Source organism: Pelophylax lessonae (assembly GCF_965119305.1).
Source record: "Pelophylax lessonae genome assembly, chromosome: 3".
Classification (NCBI taxonomy): domain Eukaryota; kingdom Metazoa; phylum Chordata; class Amphibia; order Anura; family Ranidae; genus Pelophylax; species Pelophylax lessonae.
This window is the reverse complement of record NC_138770.1, coordinates 280,092,808-280,115,199: the sequence shown is the minus strand read 5'-3', so window position 1 is coordinate 280,115,199 and position 22,392 is coordinate 280,092,808. Positions and strand designations below refer to the sequence as shown.

Below are 22,392 nucleotides of genomic sequence, written 5' to 3'. Positions count from 1 at the left end.
TATACCCAGTTTAGTAACTGGCCTGAAGTGATACACCGGGAGGAAACAAATCCTCCTACATAAGTTGTGCCTGTTCATCTGCAGTCCTCTTCTCTATATCTGTTCAAAGTCCAGCTTATCTGAGTGGTCAGGAAAAAAGGGGGCAGAGAGCTGAAATTACACATTGCAGAGGTCAGTGAGGAGAACTGAATAGAGGGGACACCCCCTCTTCACACAGCACACAGGAACAGAGCCGAGGCTGTCAATTAGCTCAAGGTGCCTCCCGGTCACCTTTTTCTCTGTGTCAGGAAAACTTTTCAGAAGGGATTCGTGCTGATAGAGGAACGAGGCAGCAAGAAGAAATGAAAATTAGTTCTCTTGAGACAAGCAGACACTACAGAAAGATATTTGTTCAGATTTTATGTCTGATGTTTACCAATCACAAAGCTTTTCTGAAACTGCATGAACCACAAATCACTGAAAGCAAGAAAACTCAGAAAGAAGGAAAAGTCACAAAGCACTGATGAAGGACAAAAAAAGGCTGTATGAGGAAATGTGAGAAATGAAAAAGAAGCAGACAAGATATGCTTGAAAAGTATGTGCTGGAAAGATGTTTATTTCTTGGATTTCTGTCCAGTTATGTATTTGGGCCCTCAGTAGGTGTGGCCAACATCAGCAGAACCAAAAACCAGGGTTAATTATGACACGTGATGTAAAATCAAGGAAATCTGTATAGTACAAAAAAGGAATCATAATTTGTCATCACTTATTTCTTGCAAATGTTATCAAGCACTTAAATCTCAAAACTGGTCAACTGTGATCACATTTTTCAATCAGAGGTCATTATGTATACACACATTTTAACCTCTCTGCTGCTGGATGTCTAAGTAACTGAGGGGTTAAAGCTGAACTCCTGGTAGGCAGCTCAATACACAACATTCTGGAACTAATTTAACCAAAGGAACTGCAGCCTGTTTTGTAAGCCATGGACCCTTACCAGGCAGCATAGCCAAATCTTCGGAACAGCACTGCAGAAGAATTTTGCCTAGAAAACATACAACCAGCCTGCAGATTGTATAATGAAATAACAGCAGCACATTGAAGAGATAGATCACACTGCACATTTTTGTTAACTTATTTCCTGTCAGCAGAGAGACCGACAAGATCCTACTTCTGGCCCTTCCATGCCCGAGCGCTCCTAAGTAGGGGAGTAGAAGTAGGTAAAATAAAAAGGAAAATTCTATTTTTTATTTTTTTTTTTACAACTGTTGCATTTAAAAATACGACATTTTACAAATAACTGTTTATATATATATATATATATATATATATATACCAGGAGTTCAGCTTTAAGAATTTTTAATATCTTCCCCATAGGAAACTAGGCAGATAATCAAAAATGGAAGATCAAAGTTTATTTTTTTTTTTCTTTTTACTACCTGCATACAAAAACATATTGCACATCAAACAACCAAAACAAAAATAAAAATACCATACTAAGGACTAACATATGCAGTTTTATACAGGAGAAACATTCTGGAAATTGATCTTTTCATCAGTAGTTAGGATTATACCTTTGTGGACATGACTACGTTCGGTTTAGTGTTTATAGCAATGTTTGATTTTTAAATACTGTACAGTTTAATAAATAAACCAAACAAAGCCCCAATGAAGAACAGTCACTGCCAATAGCTGCAGATGAGTATTTGTCTGTTCCAGTGGTCTGCAGTTTCCTCCATACAGCTTTTTTTTTTTTTTAATAAAAAAGAAAAAAAAAAAAAAATTAAACATGTATTAAAACGACCAGTTTCCAGACCTAACCAATGGAGAAGTTACAGTTCAGTGCAAAATACTTTTAGACTGCATTTTCTAGTTTTTCCTCAGGTGAAGAAGTGGTTGCATATTATTAAAAATGTAACAAAAGCAGCTAATGCTTTCAGAACAAATATTATGCAGGATCTCCCCAATTCAATGCTATATTTGAAAACAAAACATTTCCTTTAGCCAGCACTTTTTTTTTTTTTTTTACTTTTTTCTTTAATGTTTTGTATACTATCTCAAGGCACATCTGATGATGTATTTAGAACACAGTAGGTATCAACTTATGTTTAACATGTGTATCAGGATCCCTCCCCTTTCTTTATTCCAAATGGAGGAACTGAAAGTGTGGTGTAAAGACTGGCGATCCTTAATCTATCTTTGGCAAGCTTGTACAAGCACTATTGTAAAATGTAATGTAAAGGAACTGTAAACTAGGAAACTCCATTTTAGGACACCCCATTCAGTATGGCTTCTTGGTTGCTTCCATCTTTTCTTTCTGGGGCTGGTGTCTGAGACTTTGAAGCACTGTCGCCAGAGGACCCTCGAGGGCCATTTGTAACCTTTTCTGCAGGACTGTGTTCTTCAATTACATCCTTTACCTGGAAAATGAAAACTTTTATCAAAGCAAGCAAGAGAAGTAACATTTAGAAACAAAAAAAAAAAATTACTACAAAAATAATGGCATGATGCTCATCAAGGTAGGAAAGAAAGAAAGATAAAAAATAAATAAATAAAAAACCTCCATTCTATCTTAAAGCGGAGTTCCAGTCGTTTTTGTATTTATTAAAAGTCAGCTGCTACAAAAAGTGTAGCTGCTGACTTTTAATAAACACACACTCACCTGTCCCAAGAGCCAGCTGCCCGAACCCTTGATTCTCTCCCTTACCTCTCTCTAACATCCCAACTGTGGGCACGTGGCTGTGAAAGCTTGCGGCCTCATAGCCAGGTGCGCACTGCGCTCCCTCAATGGCTGGGCAATCTTCTGGGACCTGAGACGTGTCCCAGAAGATTGCAGGGAGGGAGGGGGGGAGAGAAAAACTAGGTACTCACCACCCCCCCCTGCGAAAAAAACTGACATGCCAAATGCGGCATGTAAGGGGGTGTGGAACCACTTCCGGACCGCCTGCTGCAATTTTACGTTGGTAGATTGACGTTAAATACCACTGTTATGGCAGATAGCTGCCAAAACCCCGGTATTCTCACCGCGGGATCACTTTTACGGGAGGCGGGAGAGGTGCCCCCACGCTTCTTGGACCCATCGGTAGCAGGTAAAACGTTCCGTCCATTTGCCCAGGCAGGAAGTTGAGTGAGGGCAAGATGGCCCTCACTCCACTATGGCAAAGGAGGACAGGAGCGACGTCAAATGTCGCTTCCTCCCAACGGCCTTAAAGGGCCCATTTTTTTTTTTTTTTTAAACAGTGTAAAAAAGAAAAAAAAAAAAAAGTAAAAGAAAGGTAAAAGGTAAAAAAGCGCCCCGTGTCTCTGAGCTTGCACGCAGAAGGCAACGCATACTCAAGTCGTGCCCACATATGTAAACGGTGTTCAAACCACACATGAGGTATTGCCGATCGTCAGAGCAATAATTCTAGCACTAGACCTCCTCTAACTCTAAACTGGTAACCTGTAGGAATTTTTAAAGCGTCGCCTATGAGGATTTTTATGTACCAAGGTTTGTCACCATTCAACAAGCGTGTGCAATTTTGAAGCCTGTTGGGTATCAATTTACTAGGCGTAACATCTTTCACATTATAAAAAAAAAAAAAAAATTGGCTAACAGTTTTCTTATTTTTTTTTTTTTAAAATGGCATTTGTAAGACAGCTGCGCAAATACGGTGTGAAAGTTATGCAACGATCTCCATTTTATTCTCTAGGGGTGTCTGATGAAAAAAAAAAACATATGTTTGGGGTTTCTAAGTTTTCTAGCAAAAAATACAAAAAACTTGGCATTCAAATGGACTAAGCAGATGCCCTGTGTACATGAGGCCTTACAGTTCCTAGAAGGCTTATGTTAGCTCTCAATTTAAAGCGGAGTTCCACCAAAAAGTGGAACATTCCACTGATGTGCTTCTTTACCCCCCCCCCCCCTTCTGGTGCCACATTTGGCACCTTTCAGCGGGGAGGGGGGGTACCCTTCCCCAATTCCATAAGACAGCGCCACCCCTGGGAAGTTCAGCCCCCAGCCTTCTTTCCCAATTAGGGGAATTTAGAAAGCGCAGTAGGCTTCACTGCCGGTCTCCCTTACAACAAATAGCGGCGGCAGCTGATAGGCTGGGGTGCCGACATCGCAGGCTCCCTGGACAGGTAAGTGTCTTTATAGTAAAAGTCAGCAGCTACAGTATTTGTAGCTGCGGACTTATTTATTTTTTCCCCCCAGCTGGAACAGCGCTTTAGGTGTCATGCCATCAAATGGCTTATGTCATAGATGACATGTGCAGTACCACCATGGCAATTGCAGATCAAATAGGGGCCAAGATGACAGCTTCCTTTGCTGTAAAGGATAGAATAATTTAGCTCCACTTTAACTACAAGAGCACTAGGTGGAAAAAATTGGATTTTTGACTTACTGTAAAATCCATTTCTCTGATGTTCATTAACAGACAGCTCCTCATCTTCTTGACTACGTGGGTTATGCTGCCCCCTACAAGAGTAGGACACTGGGTAGGAAAAACCTGACTACGCCTATGGGGCAGTCCCAGGGGGTATACTCCCACTCTCTGCTATAGGTACTCATTAATTACAAGCAGTGTTAGAAGAAAAAACTCAAACTTAAAAAGAGGGGTGGGGACTGTGTCCGTCAATGGACATCAGAGAAATGGATTTTACGGTAAGTCAAAAATCCAATTTTTCGCTTTAATTTATTGACAGACACAGCTCCCCATCTTCTTGACCACGTGGGATGTCCCAAAGCATGAGGGGTGGGAACAGCAAGGAAAAAAAAATACCTCCCAAGGCTAAACATAGCCATCCAGGTAAGATGGAGCTAACCTGAAAAAAATTAAAACATCTTCAAAGAGGACCAAGTCCTCTAAACAGCAGCCTGCAAACTCTTGCCAACACATCCACCTTATAAAACTTTGTGAAAGTGTGCACAGACGACCAGATAGTCGCCTTGCAAACCAGCATCACTGACACCTGATGACGGAAGGTCCAGGAGGCACTAATCACCCGAGTAGAGTGCGCCTTAATAGGGAAAGGAGGAACCTGACCCTTAATGGAATAAGCCTGAACCACAGTCTGTCTCTGAGCCATCTGGAAATGGTCGCAGAAGAAGCAGCCAAACCTTAGTGAGGTCCATCCGTGAGGACAAATAGGGAGTTTGACTTTCTAAAAGACTCTGTAGCTGTCAGGTACACCCTATTGCCTGAACCACATCCAGGGAATGCAAGGCAATTTCTTTAGGATGTTTAGGCCTGGGACACATGGAGGGCAACATGATATCTTTATTCAAAGGAAAATCAGACGCCCTTTTGGAAGGAACGACGGAAATGAAAGAAGAACCACCTTATCCTGGTGAACACCAGGTAAGGCAAACGACAAGACAGCAAAGTAATAGCCACCAAAAAGGCCACCTTCTGGGACAATGTAAGCAGGGGAACCTTCTGAATGTTTTCAAAGGGAGGCTTCTGGAGAAATTACAACACCAAATTGAGGTCCCATGGAGACCGCCGCAGTGGAGGAACAAAGTGTCTCACTCCATGGAGAAAGGTACGCACCAAGGAGTGTGTGGCCAACGGACGATGAAAGAAAACCGCAAAAGCCAAAACCTGGCCCTTGATGGTACTCAAGGCCAGGCGCTCTTCAACCCCGCATTGTAGGAAAGCCAAGATTTGAGTCACTGAAAAGGAGCGAGGGTGAAACCTGAGGGATTCACACCACACAATGTATGTCTTCCAAGTACGATGGCAAATCTTCCCATAAGTATATTTTCTAGCGTTTAACAGCGTAGGAATCACCGAGTCAGACAAACCTCTATCCTTCAGCATCTGCCTTTCAACAGCCAAGCCTTTAAAGCCAGCGACTAAAGCAGGATGGAAGATTGGCCCTTGCGACAACAGATTTTCCCTGAGAGAAAGTCTCCAAAGAAGCATCAGCGACCAGCTGTATCAGATTGGCGTACCAAGACCGGCAAGGCCAGTCTGGAGCCACTAGGATGACCGGAAGTCTGTCTGCCTCCATCCGGCGCAGGAGTTTTGGCAGAAGCTTGAGAGGAGGAAAAGCGTAAATCAGATGATACAGGCTCCAAGGAGCCACTAATGCGTCTGTGGCGTTGGCTAGCAGATTCCGGGACCGTGCCACAAACCACTGCAATTTCCTGTTGAGGCGAGAGGCCAACAGATCCACCTCCGGAGTACCCCATCGGGGAGACAATTGATGAAACCCCTCCGGAAGAGGTGAACATTCCCCCTGGTCCAACGCCTGACGAGATAATCCGCCTGCCAATTTTCCACCCCTGGAATGTGTACAGCAGAGAGGGCTGGAACTAATCGTTCTGCCCACCTTAGAATGCCAGCTACTTACCTAGCCGCCAGAACACTTCTCATGCCCCCTTGGTGATAGACATAGGCCACGGCCGTGGCATTGTCTGATTGAATCTGTAGCGGACACCCCTGGAAATGACATGTCCGATGATCCAGACAGAGTCTGATCGCACAGAGTTTCAGTACATTGATCGGTAGCCTAAACTCTTCCAGGGTACAGACCCCCTGAGAACACTCTGTGCCGAGAACGCCTCCCCACCCAGACAGGCTGGTGTCAGTGGTGATGACCGTCCAGTACAGGGGAAGAAATGATTCGCCCTGACAATGTGCCGGAGAATGAAGCCACAACCCTGGCTAAACAGGATCAGATTCTCTAGAGACTGAGGATTCTTGTTCCATATCACCAGAATCTCTTTTTGCAGAGATCTCGTGGAACTGTGCAAACGGAACCGCCTCAAAAAGGTAGACACCATTAGGCCCAGTACCCTCATGCAAGACCGAAGAGAGAACGGTCTGCTGGACAGCAAAAGCTAAATTGCCTTGTGCAATTTCTGAAGTTTTTGCAGGAGAAGAAACAGTCTAATTGAGGCCAAGTCCAGAGTCAGACCCAGATAGTCCAGTCTTGTGGACAGAACCAGAGCAGACTTCTGAAGATTAAGTACACAACTGAACTCCCTCAGAGTTCGCAGAGTAATCTCCAAGTTGTCCAGCAGAGCAGTTGAAGAATCTACTCTCAAAAGCAGATCGTACAGATACCCCAGTACTGCTTATCCCCCGCTGACGCAACAATGCTAGCACCGGGGCCAATACTTTTGTGAAGACCCGAGGAGCGCAGGCGAGACCAAAGAGTAACGCCACAAACTGATAATGCTCCTCGCCCATAGCAAAGCGGGGGAAGTGCTGTTGGCTGACACATATTGGAATGTGTAGGTAGGCGTCCTAGATGTCAATGGAGCCAAGGAAATCCCCCTGATAAAGGGACGCCATCACCGTGCGAATGGATTCCATTTGGCACTTCTGTACCCGCTCAAAGCAGTTTAGTGCCTCGAGGTCCAGAATTTGACGCACCTTGTCTTCCTTCCTGGGAACTGTAAACCCGTTTGAGTAAAAACCTTCCAATGTCGGAACTGGGTCAATCACCCCCTAAAGTAACAAGTCTTGCACTGCCCCAAAGAGATCCCTAAGCGATCTGGAGACAAGTGCAGGTTGGAAGGTAAGAACCCATCGAGGATGAGCGAAACTCGATCTTGTAGCCAGAGAGAATGACTTGGTGGACCCACTTGTCCTGTATCAGGGAGGTCCACAGATCCGGAAACCTGCAAACATGTCCCCCCACCTCAGATACGGGTGAGGGTGCCCCTTCCTGCGGAGGAAGCCTTGTCCACAGGTCTTCCAGAAACTACTCGTGGCTTGCCAGATCAGGTCCTCTTAGAACCCCTGGCGGAGGCTCTAAAGCAGGGATCCTCAAACTACGGCCCTCCAGCTGTTGCAGAAGTACACATCCCATGAGGCATTGTAAAACTCTAGCATTCACAGACATGACTAGGCATGATGGGAATTGTAGTTCCTGAACAACTGGGAGGGCCATAGTTTGAAGACCCCTGCTCTAAAGGAATTAGATCCCTTTTCTTGAGACCCTGAGGGACAAAAAGGCCTCTTGTGAGCCGAAAAAAAAAAAAAAAAAAAAAAAGAAGAAGAGGTCCCCGTCTGCGACAGGACTCCTTACCCTTGGAAGCCTGAGGAAGAAGAGTACTCTTTCCCCCTGTGGGGCCTTTGATGATGTCATCCAAGGAAGCGCCAAACAGGCGATTCCCCACTAACGGAAGATCAGATAAGGCGTTCTTAGAAGCCTGGTCCGCAGACCAGCATTTCAGCCAGATAATGCGCCGCAGGACCACCGCTGAGACAGACAGTCTTGAATTTAAGGGAGCCGCATCCAAAGAGGCGTCACAAACTGTAGCCCTTGGACCAACTGATTTGCCAGCTCCGCAAAGGCAGGGGGCTGCTGTTCCCCCTCCAGGTCCCGGGGTAGTAGTTTTGCCCACTCTGTCATAGCTTTTGACACCAGGGCAATAATAAATACCGGCCTAAATGCCGAACCAGCCACAGTGAACATAAGGTGGGTCAAGGCCTCCGACCTCCTATTAACTGGATCTGAGAAGACCGGGGACTCTTCAACCGGGATTAGGGTTGCTTTATTCAACCTGGAATTCGGGGAGTCCGCTACAGGAGGAACCGTCCATGTTTTAAGGAGGGAATTCTCATACGGGTACCAGATTGCAAAACACTTCGGGATTTCAAAGGTGCGTTTTGGGCAACCCCACTGTATTGTCACAATATTGTCAAAAGAAGGTGGGAAAGGTGAACACCTTTGTGGGTCACCTTTGGAGGACCTGTGGGTGCCAAAGGGGACCCGCGCCTACGATGCCACGTTAGTAACATCCTCCATCTTTAAGGTTTTCTGCACTAATACAATCAGCGCATCCACTAGCGCCTTTTTCTTTCAAATATTTTATTTTAATAATTCAAAAGCAAGAACATAAAGAAGATAACAATCGAAACATTTGCAATCTGGGTTACATAAGATTGTTGTACAATAAAGCAGATCCAACATTGATGACAATGCGTAGATGAGGCTAGAGTGAGAAATACAACAGAGATGTATCTGGGAGCTGTGATACCAAGTACGCACCAATTAAGTTAACAATAAGGAGAAGGACTGACTGCATAGAGTAATTACAGTCTAAGTTATGGCTAAAGAGTCCAAGCTCCCTCATAGCTGAGTAGGTGGGAGGAATCTACAGCATCGTCGGGTGGGTCAAGGACTGCATAGAAATATAGTACAAATTTGGACCTATCTAAGATAAAACTGACCCAGACTGCTGAACATAAGGAAGAAGAAAAGAACAGAGAGAGTGAAGCTAGAAAGGAAAGGTGAGGGAAGTAGAAAAAGGAAGAGAGAAAAGGGGGGAGGGGGAAGCAGCCGAACTCCAGAGAGGCACGCCCCAACCTCATGGCCTAAGTCAATCCCGGAACAAGGGATATTCCCACATAAGCAGCCCATGGTTCCCAAATCTTTTCAAACGTAGTTACCGTGTCTGTCAGGGATGCCACCATCTTTTCTTGGGACATAATCCACGTGATTTTGTTTCTGATTTGTCTCATGGGCACCTTTTGTTGCTTCCAGGCTGCGGCAATAGTCATTTTTGTGCCCAGAAAAATAAAAAATATTAGTTGTTGCAGGTGTTTAGAAATCTTGGGCACTCTAGATCCCAGCAGGGCATAAGCCGCTCGTCTGGAGATTCTAAGTTCGGTGACTTTGAATATCATGTGGTGTACTCTATTCCATGTGCTCCGTAACCTCGGGCAATCCCACCACACGTGGAGCATGTCGCCAGGAACCCGGCATCCTCGGAAACATAGTGGAGAGGAGGAGGGAAACATTTTATGGACTCGCGCGGGTACTAAGTACCAGCGAGTTAAAACTTTTATATTTGCTTCTATCAAGGATATGTTTCTGATGCCCCTGAAAGAGCGGAAAAACATGTTTCCCCACTCCTCCACCCCCCACGCCTCCGCCAGATCCCTTTCCCATGCTTCCATGTAGGGTAGTTTGGAGTCTTCCGACATTAATGCTAAGTATATCAGAGATATGCCACCCCTTTGTGCCGCTGAGTTTCCGCACCACGTCTCATAGGCCGTGAAAGTAAATGGGGGAGTCATCCCTGTAGAGATCGAGCGCAGAAAATTAGAAATTTGCAGAAACCTATATGCTTCCGAGGTGGGCATCTGCAGTTTATCGTGACAATGTTTCAGAGTGTATGGGCCAGTAGTGGTGAAAAACTGCCCTATGCGGTAGAGGCCTTTGTCGAGCCACCATTGAAATGCTTTGATGTTCAGGCCCGGAGGGAATTGTGGATTGTTGAATATATGTGAGAGCGGTTGGAGAGAGGATGTCAGAGCCGGCAGGGTTCGCAGAGAATCCCAGAGTGCAAAAGACGCTGAGAGTGTGGGGGACAGTATGGGTGGTCTTTGTCTAGGGGAGGCCCAGAGGAGGAAGCCCAGAGTGTATGTCGGGACCGTCTGCCTCTCCATTTGAACCCAGTCCGGTTTTTCGTATCGGGAATATACTATTGAAAGTTGCGCTAGCCTCGCCGCCCGGTAATAAGCCCAAAAATTTGGTACGCCCAAACCCCCTTGTTTCCTAGGCCGGAACAAACACTAGCGCCTTTTTCATGCGTGACAGCCAAATCAGATTATAGATCTGATGAGACAGAGGAAGCAGGTGAAGGCAGGGGGCGCTTTTTGCTAGCCATCTTGCCCAGGACCAAAATTTACCTTGGACACCAAGGACTCCAGGACCGCTGTCAGTGCAGTCAGTTGTTGGGACCCGGAGGGCCCGACAGCCTCTGAGAGGGGATCAGGTGGTAAAATATGTGCCAGGGACTCCTTGAATGGAGAAGGGAACCCACACAAAAAAAGTGTACAACACTGCAAGGAACAACCCACCGGCGGCGGCACCACAAGGCCCAGCACAGAGCACTACCACTTTAACAGCAGGGAGAGGGAGAGAGTACCCCACAGACTCCCCACCACTGATCAGGTACTCACAGTACCGAACTAACTGCACACTATGAGTAATATCCAGGGATCAGGACTAGAGGCCGAGGAGGGGCTCCCACCACACAGGGGGGCAAAGGCCCACAGAAGACGACCAAGAAAGGAGGAACGCTAACTGGGAGGGAGGGGGTCCGGCCATCCAAGGGAGGGGCCCACGTCCACCCAAAAGTCCTCCAGGGGTAGAGGGGGAACAGCTACTTTCAACACCAGAAACAGGGTGGGTGCCGCTCCGGACAGACCATCGCTCCATCGTAATGTGGGTGCTGTCGGCCAGGGGGAAATGCTACAACTCAGACTGAAGCCAGTTCGTATGAGCCACCGCAAGACTTAACTCGCAGGCCAGCCTCCATCCATTTAGCCTATGTCGTTGCCGAGCTAGCGCGGAGCTGTGGTCTGCATGTGAGATTGTAGATCTCACAGGAACAAAATAATAAAGAGAAAAAAAATTCCATTTAAAAAAGAAAAAATTGCCAGGACCAGAGATCCCAGCAAGGAACTAGGTCCTTACTCCTGACTAGGCAGAAAAAAACAAATATTCCTATAGCAGGGAGTGGGAGTATACCCCCCTGGGGCTGCCCCATAGGCGTAGTCAAGTTCTTTCCTGTCTAGTGTCCTACTCCTGTAGGGGGCAGCATAACCCATGTAGTCAAAAAGATGAGGAGCTGTGTCCATCAATGAACAAAAGAAAGTTTTATTTCTTCAGCTTACTCCCATGAAGCTACTGTAGTATTCATGTCCCCTCTGTACACACAACAGTGTGTATTAATGCACAGTTGCTTTAAAAAATATGTGCTAATTATTGGGTAAGTTTAGCCACCAGAGCTAGTTTTTTTCCCCCCGCAGGATAGCGCAACTATATAAAACAACTGTGCCTTTCTTCTCTGTTGTGTCACAACTAAGTACTTTGTGATGAAATTCAACTGTTCAGAATTTTAAAGAAGAATTTAGACTTACCTGTAAATTTCTTATTTTGGCGCACAGTCTACAACACAGGCTAAGTATTCATAGAATCTGGGCTATAGGCTTGTACATTCAGGTTATTGGACAATGGCAAGCTTTTGAGGACATGCTCACTGGCTCATTCCCCTATAACCCTACCCTTGTTGATTCCTCAGTTTAGAAGCAAGCAATGTAGAGTAACGAGGGAATGAAAGAGGGTGGCCCGTGTCCTGTACTCCAAGATATTGAACTTGTAGGAGGCGTGTCAAAATTTCTCTCATCTTGATCGTAGAGTACAGAACACAGTCAAAGTGTTCATAGATCCTGGGACATTGCCAAGCAATGAATGAGGAGGGTGGGGAGCAACTAGGCAAACAGAAATGTGTCTTGTTAACAGACCCCAACGTCACTATGCTGCTGAAAGAAACTTGCAGCCGAAAGTAGACTGGACATCAACCTGGTAGAACTTTAAAAAAAAGTATGAACGTATGAACAGAAGACCAGGTGGCGTCTTTAAGGAGCTGTGTTACAGAGGCCTGATGATGAAACGCTCAGGAAACTCCCACTGACCTGGTGAAATGGGCATGTAATAGCGCAGGAGGGAGTGCAAGCTATAGCAATCAGATTTCCTATCGATCTCCTGATGGTGGACTTTGAAGCAGGGGGTGTCCTTGAAGGCAGACTAAAATAGGAATCCGTCTAATTAATGCTTCAGAGACACACAATTTCCCTTCAATACCACCTTGGGAATAAAGGATTGTGCTTGGGCTTAAAAACAACCGTGTCTTTGCAACGTAGGAGTATGAGAAAAGACTCCTTTACAGGAGGAAGCTGCCAACTTAGAGATGTCTGGCAGATGTGACAGCAACCAAAGCAAATTGTTTGCTTAAAATAAAGATCATGATTCTCTCACTATTCTCGGCATAACATCTTTCACATTATACAAAAAAAAAAAAAAAAAGAAGAAGAAGAATGGGCTAACTTTACGGTTTAGTTTTTCTTTTTTTATTCATTGTAGTGTATTTCTTACCAAAAAATTGCATTTGAAAGACCGCTGTACAAATACAATGACAAAATATTGCCATCGCCATTTTATTCTCAGAGAAAGGCAACCTGGACACCCCCCTCCCCCCACTCTTAGGAGAGAGGGCACCCCTTCATTGGGAAGAGGGCTTTGAGTGAGACTGCTGACTTGGGTAGAGAAGTTAGGTGTGCTGCAATGAAGAGGGTTGTTGGGAGTAAAACCTTCCCTCCTGTGATATTTTTGATAAATTGGTTGCGTGTCTCTACAAATCGATATCCTCCATGAAAAGGCATACGTTTGAGCTCTCTTTACAGGCAGCTTCGGCTGTCCAAGCCTTTAGCCAAAAATTCTGCACATGTGAATGGAGATTAGAGCCATGACTCATGACATGTTCTAGACCCAGGGTGTCAACACAAAAACAGCAGAGTGGAAGGCAGTTACTGCAATTGCTCAGGTAAGGCACAAACCTGGAAAACCGGATCATGTTGGTTGTCTGTTGTCCTAGTCCAGTAAACTGCAGGTTGGCATACTGAAATTGCAGTGAGAGCTGGTTGCAGGGCTGGACCCGTAAGAGTAAAGAAAACCTTTCAGGGAATCTCTATCTGCAGAGTCTTTGAAAGGAAAAACACCTTCAATAGTTACAGTGAGAGGTTTTTAAGACTGAGATAGCAGGACCAACCACAGAATAGACCACTTCTTTGCTGATTTCTATCAAGTGGAAAAAGTGTTCACAAAGATTTAAAACCTGTCTGGTGTGAGCCAGTCAGACTGCATATTCAATCTGCTCATGCACAGGGAAGGTTTGGATTCTACAGGTCTCTTTGTATCCAAATGGGTATGTGACGTTGGAAGAGAATAAAGGTGAACAATGCCAATGCTTTTGAGGATGGCAGCACTGAGCCTTTTCACACTAACAAGCATGTCGCAAATCCGAATACAACTCCGGTAGAGAAAAAGGAGTTGGAGAGGTGAGGCATTTTTGATCACTGGGCAAGGATGGCTGTATTAAATCTGTGAAAAAAGAAGTTGCAACATAGATGCAGATAATGTTGCTCCTGTCAGGTGGGCTGCTTGTTGCGTGCCTGAAATAGATCTAGAATTGGATGCAGAGACCGATGTTAGAGTTGGTTCACGTTGTGATTCAAATGGCGCATCATTAGCCTGAGGAGGAGTGTTGTGAGGGCCTTTCCTCAGAACACACATTCCCCTGAGGTTTTACAATGGCTTCCTTTTTGCTTGGCTTCTGCCATAGCTACATTATTTGAGTACCCCACAGGGCAATACACTGAATAGGGTGAGGTGCAAAATATAGGGTAAGCGTGTCCAGAAGAACGTAGCAACCTGGGTGTAGACTGTCCAGTAGTGATCCTTGTGGTGAAAGGGCACGAGAAAGCACCTGAGCACTATATAAAGGCAATAGGTAGAAGTGGCAGTAAAATGTGTGACCTGTGGTGTGATGTCACACCTGGTCATGCACCTGGGACTAAGCAATTAAGTTTTAAAGCGGAGTTCCACCCATTTTTAATAGGTTGGAATACATAGATCTTTGTAATCCCCTTTAAAACAGCTTTTACCAATGGAAATTTTTTTTTTTTTTTTTGATAAGAAAATACCTTAATTTTGGCTTTATTCCTCCTCTCCTCACTTCCTGGTCCGATCGGCGATGACGTCATTCGGCGATCCGCAGTGTCTGCTGGGATGTATTCTATTCCAGATATCTCAGTAGCTGTATCTGTACTGAGCCGTGCCTGCCCCGCCTCCGCCCCACCTCCTCTCATTCAGTTGCATTGTATGAATGTATTAAGGCCATTCTCTGCCCCGCCTCCACCCCGCCTCCTCTCATTGAGTTGTATTGAGAGGAGGCGGGGCGGAGGCTGGGCAGAGAACAGCCTTAATACATTCATACAATGCAATTCATTGAGAGGAGGCGGGGCGGAGGCTGGGCAGAGAACAGCCTTAATACATTCATACAATGCAATTCAATGAGAGGAGGCGGGGCGGAGGCGGGGCAGGCACGGCTCAGTACAGATACAGCTACTGAGATTTCTGGAATAGAATACATCCCAGCAGACACTGCGGATCGCCGAATGACGTCATCGCCGATCGGACCAGGAAGTGAGGAGAGGAGGAATAAAGCCAAAATTAAGGTATTTACTAGCAAAAAAAAAAAAAAAAAGTTTCCATTGGTAAAAGCCATTTTAAAGGGGATTACAAAGATCTAAAGTTCCAAAAATGGGTGGAACTCCACTTTAACTTCAAAATTTGAAATCTTTACATGGTAGTGAATACTGAATACAATTCAAATTATCGCTCCAGTCTTAACAGTAATGGCCAAAGATACAGGGTGACCCTGTCTTATACAAGAATCAGGCTTCACCCTTCATCATTAAGCTACCCCCTAAGGGGTCTTCAAGGACTGGGATCCAAATAAATGGATCATGACCCTGGACTGTTAAAGCAACCTGCAGCTGATTACATGCGTTACACTAAATGCGAAGGTGATCCAGTGCCCAAAGCAACATTACAGGCCACCCCCCAGCTCTTGATGTATACTGAAGCCTTGCCAATCCGGATGTACTGCTATTTGTGCAAACAGAAGGCAATGATGTGTTGAAGAATTTGAAGATAAAATAATAAAAAAAAAAATGAGGCTGAGCTAAGAGTGATTTCTCCATGAAGGAGAAGAGGTTCATCACTTTAGGCCACTAACACAAAACCGAGGACTCAGAGTGAGGTAGGGATAGAGGGGATGTGCCCCCAGTGGGCGTGTCTTCAAAAACTTGCTAGCGTCCGATCACATAAATGAGCCTATAAACCAGGTTCTATGAATACTTTGCTTGTAACCTGTACTGTACAATTAAGATGTAATTTAGTTTGATGAATCATTTAGCCTATTATTACCCATAATAAGGTAGAAGTCCGCAAGGTGTAGAGTTTTGCAATTAAATAAAAAAACAGCGTCTATACAATTATTTTATTCTCAGGGTGATTCTGAGAGGGTAAACTGCGCTTTTAGACCAAGCTTAAGTGCTAGGTCACTGGAGTGGAGGTGAGGACCCATTCACACAGGGTGTCTGAGGTTGAGGCATGACTCATCACGGAGGATCTATTTAACACAGATTTTTCACATTTGAAGTGGACTATTCAATAATCCCCTTTCATTGGGAAGAGAATTAACTATTTGATCACGGTGGTGCTCGTTCATAGCAACACTGGCACTTTTCAAGAGTGTGCATTGTTTACCAGATTATTTGTATTTTATATATTTATTTAGTGATTATGCATATTTATTCACAAGTTTTGATCACTGTTGTGCATGTATCTTAACACTTTGGTTAGAGTGGCACACATAAATATATATATATATTTCATATATTTATTCTGTAATCACCTAATATTTTTTATACATGTAATAGAAGCACTTAAACCACTTCTGGACCGGAAGGATTTGCCCCCTTAATGACCAGGCCTTATTTTGCGATTCGCCAAGCATTATTTTAACGGACAATTAAGAGGTTGTGCAACGCTGTACCTAAATAAAATTGATGTCCTTTTTTCCCCACAAATAGAGCTTTCTTTTGGTGGTATTTGATCACCTGTGCGATTTTTATTTGTTGCAAAAAGATTGACCATTCTAAAAAAATTTAAAAAAAACAAACAATATTTTTCACATTCTGCTATAGAACATTCCCCAAAAAAATGAAAAATCAAAATTTAACATTTTAGGCCAATTTGTTTTCTGCTACATATTTTTGTAAAAAAAAAAAAAAAAAAAAAACGAAACGCAATAAGCGTATTTTGATTGGTTTGCGCAAAAGTTATCGCGTCTACTAACTACGGGAAAGATTTAATGTCATTTTTATTGCTTTTTCTTTTTTTTTTTTTTACTAGTAATGGTGGCGATCTGCAATTTTTTTGGGGGACTGCGACATTGCGGCAGACAGATCGGACCCCTGACTGACATTTTTGACACTTTTGGGGGAATCAGTGCCAAAAATATGCACTGTTACTGTAATGACACTGGCAGGGAAGGGGTTAACACTGTGGGTGATCAAGGGGTTAAATGTGTACCTAGGGGCGTGTGGCTTTTGAAATGATCACAGAGACCTGTGTTCCTATATAGAAGGATCACAGGTGCTCTGATTATTCCAGTGAGAAGAACGGTCAGCTGTGTTTACAACGGCTGACCGTTCTCTCTCAGCGGGGGAACGATCGCAGGTGTCAGGCGGCAATCGGAGCCACCTGCCCCGTGCATCGGAGTCCCCGCTGATGGGCGGGAGCGCGCGCGTCAGTTTGTGCAGGAGCGGCTGCCTGCCGCAGTATAATTGCGGTGGGCGGTCAGCAACCCGTTAATTGCGCGACACTATTTATTGAATCCTACACTTTTGTGAGAGTGGTGTGCTCGCTGCAGTTTTGGAAATAGTGCTAAGTCTTGTTTTGCTCGCAGGAATTTCTTTATTTCATCTTAAGCTGACCATAGATGGATCAAAATTTGGCCAGTTCAGCAGGGATCCAACGACTGACTGCTCTCAAACTGGCTTCTTAGAAAAATGTTCCTTCTATTAGCGCTGCAGCCAACTACTTGCAGCACTGATCAGTTTATTCTATCAGCAGAGGAGTCCCAGCTGTCAGAATACAACAAAGCAGGTAGGATCCCTCCATCCACCTCGCTTGTGTGTATGAGGGCGCTCATTTTTTTTTCACTCTCTCTCGATTAAAAACTGATCCACGTATGGCCAGCCTTGGATGTATCATCTTCTTGGCCAACCACAGAACTGCTAAATGTTTCAGATTAGCAGGTAGGATAAGGTTGATGCAGGGCTTTAATTCAAGTGGTAAACCAGTCATGTTTTTTTTTTTCTTCCCTAAGTGATGATTCATCTAACAGTCAGACGGAGGACATGTCCGAGAATCCAGGAATTTTTTTTACCTGCCAATACATTTAGATACACATTTTAAATTATATTCAGTGGGTAGGAGATTTGACAAAGCATGACAAAAAGGTAAAATAAATATTTAGTGACACATTTGTTGGGTTTGTTGAAAGGCTCCGTTCACATGTAGGCGTTTTGGGGCGTTTTTGGGGAGTTTTTCTGCTCTAGGATCAGCTCTTAAAAAGCCCAACAAGAAAAATCCTATTCATTTCAATGGCCCCTGTTCACATCTGAGCGTTTAGACGCTGTGAGCAAAACGCCCAACGCTCAAAGTACATGAGCTTCTTTTTGGGCAGATTACAGGCATTTTCCATTGGTCTCTATTCAATCTAAAAACGCCTGCAAAACGCCTGTAAATCGCTGTAAAAATCGCACGAAAACGCTACGCTCAGGTGTGAATGTAGCCTAATTCTACATTTTTAACCAAAATCAAAACAGAAATTACAAATGCCCCAAGTTTCAATTTGCCATCGTTTCATCTTGTTTGTTTAAAATTCTGTGTACATTTACGTCCCCGATAAACACCTTAAAATTATTCCAGAGATTCCATTCTGCATCTATTTCCTTTAAGTCTGTGTCTACAATTTATTCTGCCTTCTTAATCTCTCAGAGCAGAGTGTGTGTACACAGAGCAGAGTGTGTGTGTGAAGTGCTAAATCTGAGTGATAAAAACTTCATTCTCCGTAACCCATTAGGCGAGCAGGTTCCTCCCCACTAGATGGTACAGACTTTAGGTGTGCTAATTAGTTGCTTAATTACGGCTCAAGAAGCAGATCTGAGAGAACGTAAACCAGCATCTCATCTTGAAAGGCTGCATAGCCAAAGTCTACACCATGCAGTGTCCAGCTTAGGGATGTGCCGAGGCATGTTCAGATCCTAATGCCAAACCTCCTGAGCAATCCTGCCTGGAGTGGAAGCCTTCACTGTACACCGCCAATCATAGGCAGAGAGGCATTTCCTGGCCCACAGCTGCACATTCAAACTCCCTGACTAGGTTAATCATGATTGGCGGTATGCACGACGGATTGTTGAGGTGGGTTGGGACCATGATCCGAACACGCCTGAGCCCATCCTCAGTCCAGCTTTCTGGAACATGCACGGCTAAAGGATGCAGGGAAATATTTTTTCCCTCTTTTGCAATCAGCAGGAAGTCGATGCCTCACTCCTCCTGTGGGCAGATACAATAGCTAAAAAAGCAGCAGATGCAGCTACAGAAATGGACGAAAGATATGCACAGATTTTCAAAGTAAGAAAAAATATTTCAACAGAACTAAAACATTTTGTCCCAGTTATTAATGCCCAATGTAATGAAGGTGCCTTTAGTATTCCTTTAAACTTTAATATGACAGAGTATAACCCCAGATCGCACCTCTGCACTTAAAAGCATCAGATCACACCAAGATCGAATTGATCCGATTCCCTTACAGGCCGGTAACGGCCTGTTTACATCAGACTGAAACCAATAGTGAAAATATATTTTGCTTCCAGTTAGACCATGATGAGCAGAGACGTTCTGGTCCTCGGTCATCTCTGATTAGCCGACAGAACCCCCCTGCTTTAATCCTGGGCTCCCGGTGGGATGGGACCCCCAATCCAGTGGCTTTTTAGTGGCTATACCAATGTGATGCCTGTAGCTGTAGGCATTATCCCAGTATAACCCCTTCAACTTGGTGATGTACGCGTACGTTGGAGGCAGAAGTGGTTGGATGGGTCTAAAGATTTGTTTATAACTCTCAGAAACCTTTAATATTCCCCTCCCTAGAACCTGCAAATACAAAACAATCCTGAGACACAAAAATTTAATTTTGCTTCTTCCAAAGTAATAGTGAGATGTTGGGCTTCGTTCACATAATAGAGTTTCCTGAAAGGGTGTAAAATCATGCCACGCATATACTGTATGTATCTTTGGGCACTGTCGATCCATATACATAGAGCAGCCCATTTATTTCAGTAGGCTGCCCACGTGCAAGCAACCGCACGCACCTTTTTGAGCTTCAAGCGCACTAGCCGCAACCAGCCGCAGCAGATCGGTGTACCAAGCCCAGCGAGGCCAGTCCGGAGCCACTAAGATGACTGGAGTCCCTTCTGCCTCGATCCTACTAGAAGTCTTGGCAGAAGCTGGAGAGGAGGGAAGGCGTAAATCAGATGATACTGACCCAACTGGGCCACTAGCGCATTTGTGGCTTCCGCCAGAGGATCCCGTGACTGAGCCACAAACCTCTGCACCTTTCTGTTGAGCCAAGACACCAAGAGATCCACCTCAGGGACACCCCACCAGAGACATAACTAATGAAACCCCTCCGGTTAAAACTTCCCTTGGCCCAACGCCTGCCCACTGAGATAATGCACCTGCCAGTTTTCCACCCCAGGAATGTGTACAGCGGAGAGGGCTAAAATCAAACTGTTCTGTCCACCTTAGAATGCTGGCTACCTCCAGAGCCACCAGGACACTTCTTGTGCCCCCCCTGGTGATTGACATAAGCCACGGCCGTGAATGCGCACTAGACATCCCTAAAGACGATCTGTCCAATGGTCCAGACACAGTCTGATCGCTCGGAGTTCCAAGACATTGATCAATAGCCTGGACTAGGGCTGCACGATATTGGGGAAAAAAGTACATTGCGATATTTGGTTTTCAACTATATATATATATATATATATATATATATATATATATATATATATATATATATATATATATATATATATATATATATAGCAATATTTCTCTGGGTGGAATGCAGAAGACATTGACAGTGTGGATTAGGCAGAGTCGGGACTCACAGTGGTGGTAGGAGGTAGAAGATCCTTGCACCCAGTGCCAGCACCGTATACACAGCGCCCCGGACAGTCTCTGGAGGAGGGACCAGTGAGCAGAGCTCAGCTCTCCGCCAGGGGATCCGCCACACTTGTAGAACTTCTCCCACCCAGACAGCCCAAGCCATGTGTCGGAGCCGGAGTGTAGAGTAAGCGGGCTGAGTGAAGTGTCCCAGCAGTAGTATGGTAGCAGCCTTTGTCCCCCGGTGCTCCTCCGCCATGCTCCGGACGTCTCTCCCCCCTCTCCTGCTGCTTTGCACTGTAGCGCTCTGCAGCCTCTCCGCCACCATGCAATCCGCCATGCAATCCAGCCCTCCCAGCTCTGCCTCTTAGTCTCCAGCCGACCATTACTCCGCCCTGCTCTGCCCATTGTCTCTCCATTGAATCTATTTACAAAACATTACAGCCTGATCCCGCCCCCGATGCAGCCAGGAGACACAATGGGCAGAGCAGGGCGGAGTAATGGTCGGCTGGATACTAGAGGCAGAGCTGGGAGGGCTGGATTGCATCGGGCTGGAGGGGCGGAGTTCCGATCACAGCCGAAAGCAAAACGGATGTGTCGGCTGCCAGCACTGCGAGTCCTCCTCCTCCCCCCAACTTGCCTATGCTAAATATTGTGTCTTCGGCGATATGAATATCGCCCCCGCCCGCAGAACGATAGTCGATATCGCATCGACTATCGTTCAGCCCTAGTCTGGACTCTTCCAGTGTCCAGATCCCCTGGAGCAGAATGTTTGCAAAGGACGCCACCCAGCTGGACAGGGTGGAATCTGTTGCAATCACTGTCCAATACAAGGGGAGGAAGGATTTTCCAAGACAAAGCACCAGAGAACGAAGCCACCATATCAGGGACTCCTTCGTTCCCCGTCTTAGCCAGATCGGATTGTCCAGAATCTCCCTTTGCAGGGACCTCGTATGGAACTGTGCAAACGGAACCGCTTTGAAGGTAGACACCATCAGGCCCAGCAACCAAGCATGCAAGTCCGGAGGAATGACCATCTGCTGGACAGGAGATAAATTGCTTTCTGCAATTTCATGGTGTTTGTCCAGAGAAAGGAGCACTCTGGAAGTCCAAAGTCAGACCCAGATAGTCCAGCTTTGTGGACGGAACCAGAGCAGACTTCTGAAAATTCAGAATCCATTCGATCTCCCGCCGAGTTTGTATGGGGATATCCATATTTTCCACCAGAGCAGTAGAAGACTCCGCTTGCAGAAGTCGAAGTAGCTCAGTACAATGATCCCCCATAAGGCGTAACAGTGCTAGTACCGGGGCAAACGTTTTTGTAAATAAATGAGGAGCAGAGACGAGACCAAAGGGTAATGCCAAAAACTGAGAATGCTCCTCTCCCACGGCAAAGCGGAGGAAGCGCTGGTGACCGGTACATATTGGAATGTGAAGGTAAGCATCCTTGATGTCGATAGAGGCAAGAAAATCCCCCTGATGCACGGATACCACCACCATGCGAATGGACTCCATCATGAACTTCTGCACCCGCACAAAGCAGTTCAGCGCCTTGAGATCCAGGATTGGACGCACCTTGCCTTCCTTCTTGGGAACTGTAAACAGGTTTCAGTAAAAACCCTAAAAACGTTCCTAAGTCGGAACTGGAACAATCAACCCTTGAAGCAACAGTTCTTGTAACGCCCCAAACAGACCCTGTAAGCAGTCCAAAGACAGGCGTTTGAAGGAAAGAACCGTGATGGGGGACAAAAGCAAAACACGATCTTGTAGCCGGACAACTTTGTGGACCCACTTGTCTTGTACCAGGGAAGTCCACGG

General features: G+C 45.3%; 1 protein-coding gene across 2 annotated transcripts in view; it reads right to left on the bottom strand.

Annotated features, from left to right (window-relative positions):
• Positions 1–1,305: 1,305 nt before the first annotated feature.
• Positions 1,306–22,392, bottom strand: part of FXR1 (FMR1 autosomal homolog 1) — a 135,676-nt gene continuing 114,589 nt past the window's right edge. For both annotated transcript variants that reach the window (XM_082249408.1, XM_082249409.1), the window contains one exon: positions 1,306–2,399. In XM_082249408.1, coding sequence (XP_082105534.1) covers positions 2,247–2,399 — 153 coding nt within the window. In that variant the 3' untranslated portion in view covers positions 1,306–2,246. The remainder of the gene's footprint in view (positions 2,400–22,392) is intronic.